Here is a 13,145-nt window from a genome sequence, read left to right on the forward strand (position 1 = left end):
TCTCCTGGATATGAATGTCTGGAGGGGTTTGGCACAGGAATAAGGGTGGTTAGTAAGGAAGGAGGTCTGGGGGTTGTAGATGGGGTTAGTAAATCTGTAGCGGTTAGTTGTGTGATACAAACATGTTTCGCTTCAGGCAGTGGGTTCTGTGAGAATCATTCTTGCCAAACCCATTGAGGAACCTACTTGTACAGACATGTTTCACTCGGCTCATTGAGAATCCTTAGAAGTGAAGCCCCACAGCTCATCACAACAGATATACATCCAGATACTCCATGATGACAAATGGCTAAGTATCACTTTTTTCTAGGTTTACTATTTGGACAATACTGTCTGTAGCACTTAAACGTAACGACTGCCATACAAGCCACGCACAGTAGTATACCTGTAACTATTGTCCTAATGTGTCAGTGCATCCTGTGAAGATTCTGACAAGATGTACACACGTACATGGGAACTTATGGCTGACCTTTATTTATCTAACAACTTTAATATGTTCTCCAACGTAGCTAAGCTGCCCAATGTACACTGGTTGTGTGCAGGAGGAAATCTGAGCCTTCTCTGGGAGATAGGCAAAACTAACAAAGCAGCCCAACATTTTCCATTGACAGAAGGCTCTGTGTGTGGCCCCTGCCTCTGTTTGGTAAAGGATTCTTTTCCCTCACTCCTGCTGCTATTTCTGATCCCATGTTGGTACTTGGGGCTGGTGTGGAGGCAAATGACTGGACAGGATGATGGAAGTTTTGGCAGGCCGAGCTTGTGAAGGTGTCGGACTCTATCTGAATATGTCCCTGTATTTTACTGCTCCCTTGAGTGTGAGATTGAGCTATGGGTCTCTGGCAGATTTAAATGAGTAAGAAAACCAATACATGGCTGAACATACTGTTACGCAAAATAATATCTAATTATACAAAGGGATGTTTACTTCTGGATGTCTGTTTGTGAGGAGTGTTCTTATTTTGCTTGGCTTAGTATTGTAGCCAGCACGATTCACTTCTATTCAAAGCAGCTGTTCTCACAAACACCTTGGATTTCATCCACTGTCACTGAGTCTCCTGTGTGTCTCTCCCTTTGCCACCTGTCACTTAGAGAATGTGACTCTACCATATATTCACGTTCTAAGATCAGGACTTTGCTGTTTATACTGGTTGCTGGAATGATTGTGTATATTAGTTGCCAAATTGTGTATAATAGGCTTTATTTGCATAACAACTTGACAGATTGGGGCTGGACTTGTGTATACTAGTGGCCAGAATGTGGCCGCACTTGTGTATACTAGGCGCCGGAATGTGTCTGCACTTGTGTATACTAGTAGCCGGAATGTGGCTGTGCTTGTGTGTACTAGGCACCGGAATGTGGCCACACTTGGGTGTACTAGGCACCGGAATGTGGCCACACTTGGGTGTACTAGGTGCCGCACTTGGGTGTACTAGGTGCCGCACTTGGGTGTACTAGGCACCGGAATGTATCCGCGCTTGGGTGTACTAGGCACCGAAATGTGGCCACACTTGGGTGTACTAGGTGCCGCACTTGGGTGTACTAGGTGCCGCACTTGGGTGTACTAGGCGTCGCACTTGGGTGTACTAGGCGCCGCAGTGTGGCCGCACTTGGGTGTACTAATATTCGGAATGGAGCTCCACTTGTGCATAATAGTTGCTGCAGTGGGGATGCGCCTGTGTATATTAGACTGTGCTTCCATAAACAACATATTGGATTGGGGCTGGGCTTGTGTGTACTATTCCCGGGAACTGCACTGTGTGTACAAGCTGTTTCAGTGGGGGCTATGCATGTGATTTGAATTATTTTCAAACCATCCTTGGTTGTGGTGACCCTTTGGGGACCCCAACCAAAGAAATTGGGGCAATTTGTACACTATAAATGTATATAGCTGCAAAAGACTGTAACACAAGCGCATGACAAGTGTTTAGGCTTGTTAGCCCTAAATGAAATTCTGTCAATGCTCCTATTACATAGCTTTAACTGGTAATAGATGTACCACCATGATGTTTTTGTAGCCTCTTTTCCCTTTAATCAAAACTAGTTTTATCTATTTTTCTTTACCTTTCACCAAAAAAGCGCCCTAGAATGGGTAATGATATAGAATTGTGCAGTGTTTTGTACAAGATTAAGATTACACTGATTAAAGATTTCTAATATAGCTTAGTCCTAACGTTGCATTTAGGTGTAGACGAGCACTCATTCACGGCAACCAATCATAAATAAAACTTTATTGCTCATTGGTATCTGATACAGTGCATGTTTTGCACCCAAATGCAATATTGGTAAATCAGAGTGTCTCTAAACAGATATGTTTATTATTTCCCCTGGCAGCAGCTCTTGTAGACCAAGATAAGATTGTGTGCACAGTGCTACTGTCCGAGATTGGAGCTTCAGGGATGATCTCACATACAGCCTTTTCCCTACCAGTAAGCAGATCCCTAGTTTTAATGCATTTTTTTTAGAATTCTAGCAAAATTTATGATGTACAAATTTGCTGTCTGATGACAAACCTAAAGCATATCCCATGTGCATGAAGGTCATCTGACTGGAGTTTTATATCTGTGAAGAAGTGACATATGGTTCCTTTCAATACCATGTTATCAATTTCCACCCAGGGAACGCTGTGCAAAGGAATCTGTTTATTACTGAAAAGCAGACTTCGCTCTTTGCACTAAAAGGAGAAGCAGATGTAAATTTTATATAGAAGTAGCAAATATGACCCGTTCAGTGGTAAAAGTTAAACACAAAATAGTTTTATTTAAATCCTGCTGTATTAAATTGCTCAGTCCTCTGCCTCCTCCCTCCACCATATTTGGATTCACTGAGAGGCTAGGCTGTAGAACCACTGTTTCCTCTTGGGCTGTCTAAAGCCATCTTTGTGTGGAGCAGGGCTAGCTCTCCACTGTTATATCATCGCAATGAGAGGATCCTTGCTGGTCATAACAAGAGCCTTAGGCTGCAGGACAAGGGGCCTAATTCATAATAAAGTGCCACCATAACCCCATCCCCTCTTTTCGTCCCACACAATACGGCGCTCTGACGTCTAAGTTAATAGCCTAGGCAATCCTGCACTTATGAACGGTTTACCTGCCCCTAACCAGCAGTGTATGCTCGAAGTTCTTAACACACGAACACTGGTTTGTTCTGTGGATGTTGGCGGTAGCACTGGTGTGTCAGAAACTTGTACTGCTGTGTGCACAGGGCTGATGCTACCACTAGGTGTCTGGTATTAGGGGAAGCCTAAAATACTGAATGAGTAACCTAATTCAGTGTGTTTATTTGCACTGTTGCTTCTTACCTGTGAAGCTACCGACTGCTTCTCCCCCATTTTAGTGATGTGCTGGGTTATGATGTCACACCCAGTCAGACAGGGCTCATATGTCACTATGCTTAGGGGCCTTAATCCCAAGGGGCCCCCTGTGCCTCCAGAGCTCCATAGCAACGGCCTTGTTAAACCCCAGTCCTGTCGTGTTTAGTTCTTTTATTATAGAAACTACTGTGTCTAGCTGCAATTTCCATATGAAGGGAGGCAGCAATTTACATAATGGTTCCAGAACAGGTGGTTGGCTGAATGGATAGTTAAGCCTCTTCCCCAGTTCTCCCATTCACCTCTGTGTCCCATCACATTTCAGTCCCTCGTGCATCAGAGGAGAGACCTGGATTAGGTAACGACAGTCAGGTGACACTAAGGCATTTAATAGTGCTTGAATGACTGTCATGAATCTCCTTCTGCTTTGCCGCTCATGAAGAGGGCTCTCCTGGTTGTGGTGTTAGACTTCCCGGAATACCTGATAAGTCTGGTTCAGGAAAGACCAATAAGGCGGGAAATGAGATAATGATGCATGGATTAACGTTCTCGCAGTGTCTTGTGTGAGATATGAGCATAACACTTCATGTTGAATCTTATCAGTGAAGTAGGAGGCTTGGGGTTAGAAATCTGAGATGAGAGATTGAAAGTTTGTTCCTTTCTTTATCGATAGACATGATAGATAACAGTATGTTTTGAGGAAGTCATGACAAGTACAAGACTTTCACCATTGACATACTACTGTACTTTGCTTGAGCCTTTGAAGTCGGTGCATTTTTTCACTGTACCACGGCTGAGATTGTGGTCGGTAAAGAGAGTAGTTGGAGCAGTGTAATAAAGGCTGTTGCTAGGGTGTGATTAAGATGTGGTGGGTACCAGATTGGGACAGGACATTGTACAAATTAGGGAGAGAAGTGAAGATTTGTTGAGCATTAATTAGTGGCGCTGTATAAATAACTGATGATGATTAATAGAACTGAGATTTATGAGGGTATGCGGTAGAGTTATAGTGTAAAAAGGTTAAAATGGTGGCAGAGAGCTTGCAGGTGATGAAGTGAGAGAGGGAAACTGAAGATAGTCTGGAGAAAACAAGTCAAAGGCCATCCTATGAAGGGTTCAAGTCAGAGGAGGTTTGAGAGAGGAGTTTGGAGGCACAAGGAGAATGTGGTTAATTAAATGGGATGTTGAAATCCCCTATATATTGTTGGGTTTGTCAGACGATAAGGAATGAGTTAGTCGGAGACAGAAATGTTAATATATAAGTAATGAAAAAAACACTTATGCTCCTCGGGGATGCGCAAAATGGTAGGGAGAAAACTCACTTTGTTTGAATCTCTGTGCACTGCGAACCAGTACCCCAGACATACACTGTCCTTCAATATATAAAATTTTGATTGAACACATCTTTAGAGCTCTGCCAAATTTCACCAAATATTGGGAACGAGACTTGGGAAATGTCATTTCAGATCAAGCATGAACTGACATTTTTCAACATACACATGCCAGCTCTGTCAGTGTTCAGGTGATTGAAACCCAATAAAAGGTTCTGGCCTGGTGGTACTGGTGTCCCAGTCTCTTGGCCAAAATGTACTCTGGTCTCCCAGACCTCTGTTGGAGATGCCAAACAGCATCTGGTACCCCACTACACATTTGGTGGGAATGCAATGCCTTTCGCCCCTTCTGGGAGACGGTTACTTATTTCCAAGGATATAACTGGATCTCGGGTACCAAATTGTCCAAACTTTTGGCTGCTTAATAATACTAAAATGCCCATTGCCAAGTACAAGAAATTCACACTAAAATACCTCAGTTGTGCTGTGATACTGGTCCACTGGAGATCCCCAACATCGCCATCCATTAAAGAATGGTTTACATGATTGGATTTATATGTCAATGGACGATCTGATATCATCAGCGAACAAATACAGAGAATATTACTTGTGGTTCGAATGGCTCAAATTCAAGGAAACCCCCATTGTACGCGCTTTGGAATAGATGAGGTTTCCTTGATCCCTCCACAGTGCTAAACTCACTCTCTCTTGCATGACATGCTGATTCATAATATACAATTTTTTTTTATTTATTTTTTTTATCCCTGGCTATCCTCCAATCACTTTCCTTCCCCACTCTTCCCCCTATCTATCTTTATCTCAGCGAAAGTATCATATTGAGTCTAATCTGTTCTAAAGTGCTTGCAATAAGCCTCTTTCAAATATTACTCATTATTTTGTTTGTTAATCTGAAGGTATACCGTATTTCCATGAACGGAAATTAGTGATATCTTATGTGATCTATATCCTCTGCTTCTGTTCACCTTGTCATTTGTATAGACTGTACTTTTTTTTACATCCAATAAAAATGTAATGTATAAAAAAAATAAAAATAAATACTGGCAGGCTATAAGAAGAATGTATTAACATTTTCGCATTGTTTTATTTTCTTCAGGCTGCTATTAACGATTTATGATGCTGGGCTACCATGGCAACCACATTCACATGATGTAGTGAGCTGAGAGGCTTTAGAACGCCCCTCTGAGCTCTGTTTTCACTGTGATACCCTCCGTCTCCCCCTCTGCCGTCATATGACATGCTGTGAGCTATCGGCCTGTGTCAGTGTAGCAGTCTGTTGTGTCTAGCAACTTGCCAGCCAGGGATCTTTTGAAAAGGAGATACAGATTTGTAGGTGAGTAGCTAAGAATGACTATCAGAGAATGGGAATGATTTAATACTTTATACTACTGTTCTTCATCTGTGAATATTTCCCAAGAACTGGAACATGAAGCCTTTTTTTATGGTGTTTTATGTTCAGAGTATTTCAGGCAATGGTCAGTAACCTTTCTTTTATTATATGTATGTATAAAATATAGCGCTATTCACAGACACAGGGATGCTATAATACACATTTTCATTTTTTTCAACCTGAACAAATGACTGTTTGAAGTCATCTTTATTACTATATAGACACAGGAACAAGTTTATGCATTTATACAAGGGGGGTGGGGGCATCATGAGTAAGAAACAGCATCATGCAAAGAAATATATATACTTAACATTTGCATAAAACATTTGTACAGAGAACAGTAAAAAATACTTTTTTCATAGAAAAAAAAAAGCAAAAACCATACTGCGGCTGAGGTAGCCAACTTGGACCATTAACAAGTCAGTGCGCTGTCAGCTTCTCATATATAGTCAGGGGTGGGGGCTTTGTTTTCTGATATTGGAAGAAGCATCGTTCATGTGTACAGAAAACTATCCCAAATCAATAGAAAAGAATAATTATTTTTTTTTGTTATTGTGTCAAGATCTGTTATTCAAACCTGGAAGGGGGGGGGTACAGAGAAAAAGGTACTGCCATCTATAGCTGTCCCTAATTTATTGTTGGATGATATGTGTTAAATCACTTTATATGAGTGAACCAATTCTGTTTGTTTTGTTTTTTTAATAAATGTCCCCATTAATTACTTTATGTAGGTAAATGTGGAGACGGAGCTCTTTATCGTCCATCAAACTTAACATTACTGTCTCCGCTAATGACCACCAATCCCTGGAACACGCAGTAATAAGTTAGCGTTACAATAGACAAATATAGAACTGTAACAGGATCATCTTGGGGCAGAATGTGTCTGAGTTTAAAAGAGATTCAGTTACCCATTCCTGGAGCTTCTCCCTGTAATTAGTATCTTATAGTAAAGTAAACCAGAGGAGGGAGAACTGTACCATTTATCATTTCCCTGAATGTCACCACAGTTGTTAGGTCAGTAAACCATTCAGAAGTTGCTGCCATATTTCTGTGGACGTCCATACGCTAAGTAGCTGACCTGGACCTATACATATACTGCCCCATTAGCACTCCTGTTGTTTTTCTACCTGCTTTGCTTTTACATTTAAAAATAGTTAGAGATGGCGGCTAGGATTGTAGAATGGATGTGATCTATCCAATCCCTGAAAATATTCAATTTACCATGGAATTTCACAAACTATAAATAACCTGAAAATACAATAAGTTTCAATTACTTTTGTAGATCAATTGTTGAAGATCTTCTGTTATGATAGTGAACAGAACATGGGTTAGACTTTTGTAAACTTTGTGAAGGGGGTTTTAATGATTGGTGTGATATTAATCCATACGCTACTACATTTCAATGAGGTTGCTTGCCGATTATTAATGGGATTATTTAAGCAGCAGTTATACACAGACTGAAGTTTAGTAACTATTTGGAATCAGGAGAGTCACATTTATCCTGCGAGTAAACAAACTCGTGGACAGTAACAGCATCAGCGACTTTTGTAGGTCTAAGAAAAACCTAGCCAACTTACAATGGCCATGCCTTTAGATTAAATTGTTTGTGCAATTATGTTAAACTATGAAATGTGGTAGTAAACACAGAATGAAAATTCCTTACATTAGGATGGGGGTGTAAGGTGTGCAGACTCACTGCCTAAATATTTGTGTTGGACAGGCAGGAGGGCCTTTCTGTGATTATCATAATTATTTACAGCTTTCTGGAAGAACTGGGGAAAGCAGCGTTATTCCTATGTACAAACACTTAATAAATACACGGCATGGATAAAGTCAGAAACTGAATAATATTGGCATTATATAATTGCCAGTAATTAAAGGGGACTAATTGAGGCCTAAGATTCTAACCCCACGCTGCCCCCAACCCCTAACACGTATCTGGCAGTGTTTACCAAAATTGTATGCCTAATTTGAGAGCGTACAAATGCTGACATTATCCACGTCACTTACAAGAATATATACACAAAATGTAGGGCAAATATTAACCCTTAAAGTATAAAAAAACAACCACCAGCACTGCTGTATAGAAAATAGTTCTTAATAATAATACAAAATAATAATACAAAAAGTACAAAACTTAGAGGCAATTATATACAATACAGAGAGGTCCCACTCTGCACAAACCCTGAAATCATCCCACCCACGTGTTTTCTCTTTCAAAAAATATTTGTTTAAATTACCCATCTAAATTTGAGGCATAAAGTGACCGTAAATTATGTGTTATCGCTGTTGTCGGATGTTGTGCGTACCGTTTGGTCCAGTGACCCTGTGTGCGCGTCGGATGAGGACTGTTCTGTTTCCTGGAATGCGGAACGCTTCGACTGGTGCAGTTTGAACCAGGAACAATGGTGATATGCATTCATCTCCCGGTATAAAGTTACATGCCGAGATTCAGGGTTTATGACGGGAAAATGGTGGTTTGGCCCAGTTCCATAAAGTGGACAAGATGAGGGATATTTTGGCCTTCTCAACGTCCATGTGGAGATTCCATCCCCCACGTTACTGCTTCACAGCAAAGATACGGAAAGCTTTTCCTTCCTTACGGTTCTTGATGCTGGGATAGAAAACAAAGATTGTTACTAGGTATCTTATCCTGACATTCCCGAGTTCCTCATCTATATCATGACCACTCACCATAGGCGTTGTCGGAGTGATAAGTAATTATTGTAGGGTGCAGATACTGGAGTGTGGGGTCAAACTTTTATTTTTGGACCCTATGGGGCATATTCATCTGTCGGCGAAAATGCTGAAAATCTTGCGCTCCGCGCACTATTACGTAATAAAGCCGTTATTACGGTAGTTTTCTCGCTGGATTTTAGCTCGCAGCTCCCTGAGCCGTAATAACGGTAGTAGTTTTAACGCCGCGGAAACCCGCAACAATTGAATATGCCCCTATGATTGCTAGTGATTAGATAAATTTAATATTAGATTTTTAAGTCATTTCATCCAAAAACAAAAATTAAGTCTGAACCTGTCGATCATATGATCAGGAATGGTGTTTGGTATGTATCTCAAGTGGTAAAATTTAAATTCTTTGACGCGTGTTCAGTATAATTATCCGACAAAAGTCGTAAGTGTTATAGGTGATCATCCTTAATTTTGCTTAATGTGATTGCAACATGTGTGTTGTAACTGAAAAGGAATCATCATTTGTTCTAAATTGTGCAATATTGTTGACTTAGTGACCAGAGTTTGGTTACTTGATCTACCTCCTGACATGTCTGGTTCCACACCCCAGCAATTAGCACTGGCAAGATGTCTGCCTTATACCTACTAGCGTTTACAAATCACTGTAGACTTCATGATGCAGTAAACACAACAAGTAGTATTCATAATGGTAACACCAGAAACAAGGTAGTGGCAGACCTGTTTATGTGCCTGATGTAAATGTTTAATACACTTGGGGGGTATGAGCTGGTAAATTATGCATTTTATAGGACAATAAACTGCATTAAACATATATTCTGGATGTAGATTTCCCTTGTAAATACCAAAGACAGTTAAGATTATCTTGAAAACAAGCAGATTTATTTTTGGATTTTAGTCCTTAGAATACTAAGAAATTCTGCCTGTTATTTGGGGAAGTGCAGAACCTCCTTCCATGATCTATGATTGCAGCTGGCTGAGAGTGACAGACAAAAGTTCAGTTGGCGGCCTCTACGTTTTAAAAAAAGCTTTAACCCTTAAGCTGGTTATTACTCTGGCAGATATGGCCATACATTAGCTGGGGGGGGGGGGGGGGGTGGGGAGAGAGAGACGACTTCCTTTATATATCAAACAGTATTTGCGGGTATAAGAAATGTGTGAGTTTGTCCTCCCCTCATCCCCTAATAAGGAACTTCAAAACCAGACCACCCTTGTTGAACTGGTTAAAGATATTGTACTATATTAGAATAAGCAGACGTCCCTTTGTCATACTAACGGAACGTTGTGTATTTGTGGCTGTAGTTTGCACCCCAAAATGTTAGTATTCAGGTGTATGTGACCTTACCTTTCTGAATGGATCCCATTTTTGTTGGAACCAAAATAATGGTTTTTCTTGTCCATTGGCATCACATCCACATAGCCTCCTGCTTCATCCTTAATGACCCCGGCGTGTACAGCTGTCTTACAGATACTGGAGCTCTGAGAGAGGAGATCAATAAGCATCACCACGAAAGTAACCCTTCCTTCAGCAATAGACACCCCTTTTACTCAACTACGTCTTGCTTAATGCCTTTGTAGAATAGTAAACATCATGCATGGTGCAGGCACACACATTACTACTAGCCATTGTGTGGTATTGTTCTATCAAGGTCTGAGGAGGATATTCTGTTTAATGGCAGCCACAAAGAATGCAAGGAAAACAGAGGCCAGCTTCCGTAGAGCTTTCTGTCAAAGCTGTAAGTCAGCGGTGGTACTTATAATCACACCTTAGTAAAACACGACACTGCTTACCACGACTGCAGGATCCTGAACCACGGATGGCCGACATTCACTGCTGTCTGAAAAAGTGAAGTACAATCATTTCGACGATTGAACATGCCGCCTCCGAGGAAGACGTTCGTTTCCACAGCGACTGTCATTGCGGCTGTTAAAGGGGCGATGCAAGGACTTGCTTTTAAGGAACTGATGTACATTGTACTTGCATCGCCCCTTTACCAGCCGCAATGACACTGTCACCGTGGAAACTAACGTCTTCCTGGGAGGCGGCATGTTCAATCGTCAAAATGATTGCATTTCACTTTTTTAAACAGCAGTCTATGTCAGCGTATCAGCCATCCGTGGTTCGGGATCCTCCAGCCGTAGTAAGTTTTGTCGGGTTTTACTAAGCCGTAATTTAGTACCCAACCCTAAAGCAGGTGTCCTCAAGAGCTACCACCAGGTCATGTTTTCAGAATTTCGGTCTGCACAAATAGATGGGATAATTCCTGACTCAGAAAAATAGATGAACTCATTTGTGCATGAATAAAGAAATCCTTAAAACATGACCTGTTGGGAGCGGTGGAGGACTGGGTTTGAGCACCTGTACTGTAAGGCTTAGCCAGGTGCATCAGATGGTGGTATTCACATCGGAGACTGAGAAGTGAGCACAGCGAGGGGCCTATTGTCTTACTGCTTATAGATGTTTAGGTGAAGACACTAGTCCTGAGGAGGATCAGGAAAGCCCAAACTTAAAGCTGCAGTAACTAATTAGACATCCAGTGTCTGGACAATCCCGCCAGGTCTTCCAAAAGTTGTTAGGGAATTGCAGAAGAGCCGCTGATCACAGCAAGTCATGGACCAAAGAGTCTAAGAAACGCTTATTTGCCAGATTTTGGGGGTTGTAATAAGTTCACTGAGAATGTTAAAGGGTCAGGGGGATATTATGACACCTAACAGACACAGATTGGGGTGTTTTGGCAGTTTTTTTGCCAATAATAAAATTCTCCAATATTTTGACAATGCAAACATGCTGCTATTTGTAGTTTACAGGTCTTACAGTCCATGTGCCTTTTATTTCACTGTTGTGTATCTGTTGGCGGACTTTAAATTGGCAAGTGTTTTGTATCCATACATGGGCATAGTCTGAGCTGGCAGCTGTATTAGGAAGATAACAGACCCGTATTCCTGAACTCCATGTGCTGGGAATAAATTCACAGCGATTCTTCTGCTCCGTTCTCCAGGAAAAGACAACATTTCTGTCCTTTGGTGTCATGGAATCGAGTGACCTAAGAGCATTGGTGATGGGATAAATTCCCTGCGATGTCTCCACGGTCTGCTACTATTACAGGATGGCTAATACGCGTCCGTAGTATAAAATGCGCTTTTATACCGATCCATGTCCAAAACATTGAGGGCCTTTTATCACAGAAGAAATGCTTCCTTGTCCTAGAGCTATGTTTGTGGGAATGCACCTTTCATTGCTGCATCCCCAATAGATACAAAGTTTCCTGCCGCTTGAATCTATCAAGCCAGGGCTCATTGAGGAACACCGGTCACCCCACCCCCTCAAAAAACCTGATAAATTACTTAAAACCTACTAACAATGCCGCCGGCAAATGGGGGATCTGACCCCAATGTCTACTCGGGGCAGATCCCCTTTGATAAATGAAAAGAAGAGTTGCATGGGCCTCTCTCACACAGCTGTTTTATTCACATTTTTGGCTCATTGCTTAGTAAAGAGACCTGTAAAGATGCTAAATCTCAGAGGGGTGCAGTTCTGGGATCACCATCAAGGTTCTTGAGATCATCTCATGATACTTGTTAATACTGGTGACATCCACTGTGACTCGCCTGCCCGGCCGTGCAACCCAGGGCTCTGCCATTTCAAATCTAACGCTGCACTTACATTAGTATATCAGATTATATTTATTTTTATTGCAAGCTCACCAGTCAGCTGTTTTATATCGTGGCGCTCTTTTTTTTTTCCAGCTAATGTGACACACCATGGGCAGCCAGATAGGACTGTAATGCGATCGGCAAAGCCGTTTTTGAATCTCCCACTGCCTAATAATTTATTCACTAACTAGAGAAGGTCAGGGGGAGACTTGTGATACAGTGGTTCACATTTCAGCGCTGGGTCCTGCTCAGTAGTGGCACCCAAATAAATAACAAAATCTCATTTATTGGTCACATTTTTCCATAAGCCATCCTCACAGGTAAATGATTTATGTCCAAATTAGCTTTTCTATCAGATCCAAGGACCTGGTTACCTCACAGTGAATGGGCCGTTTCATGAGATGCTTTGTACATGGCAGCAAATCCAAACTGTTCTGTACCACAGCAGTGATACATTGTAAAAATATACTTCCTTATTTATCTTCCGCCCTCACTCATCGTTTACATTGATGAAGACCTGCTCGATAAATCCAGTGGAGTTTAAAAGGGAAGTATACTTGTGCAAGTCATTATTAGTGGAAACCTGATTGCTTAACCAATGTAAAATGAAACATTAGCCATAGATTTTGATGAAACAGCGCCTCTAGTGGTTAAATTAGCATTCTAGCTCCACAAGCAAGCCGTCTTGATGACCACATTTCCGTTACCCCTATTACAACAAGAAGAGCGCTACTGAATG

The 13,145-nt window shown here is 41.4% G+C and overlaps 1 protein-coding gene and 1 long non-coding RNA gene across 2 annotated transcripts in view; one reads left to right on the top strand and one right to left on the bottom strand.

Annotated features, from left to right (window-relative positions):
• The first annotated feature begins 2,353 nt into the window (after positions 1-2,353).
• LOC142104597 (uncharacterized) overlaps positions 2,354-13,145 on the top strand; it is a 28,344-nt gene continuing 17,552 nt past the window's right edge. The window contains exons 1-2 of the long non-coding RNA XR_012679608.1: positions 2,354-2,426; positions 5,753-5,989. This is a non-coding gene — a long non-coding RNA (uncharacterized LOC142104597). The remainder of the gene's footprint in view (positions 2,427-5,752; positions 5,990-13,145) is intronic.
• Positions 6,235-13,145, bottom strand: part of CRISPLD2 (cysteine rich secretory protein LCCL domain containing 2) — a 31,667-nt gene continuing 24,756 nt past the window's right edge. Inside the window, exons 15-16 of the mRNA XM_075189364.1 lie at positions 10,098-10,231; positions 6,235-8,660 (exon numbers count right to left, since the gene is read on the bottom strand). Coding sequence (XP_075045465.1) covers positions 8,606-8,660; positions 10,098-10,231 — 189 coding nt within the window. The 3' untranslated portion in view covers positions 6,235-8,605. The remainder of the gene's footprint in view (positions 8,661-10,097; positions 10,232-13,145) is intronic.

The sequence above is a fragment of the Mixophyes fleayi genome, chromosome 10, assembly GCF_038048845.1.
Source record: "Mixophyes fleayi isolate aMixFle1 chromosome 10, aMixFle1.hap1, whole genome shotgun sequence".
Classification (NCBI taxonomy): Eukaryota; Metazoa; Chordata; class Amphibia; order Anura; family Limnodynastidae; genus Mixophyes; species Mixophyes fleayi.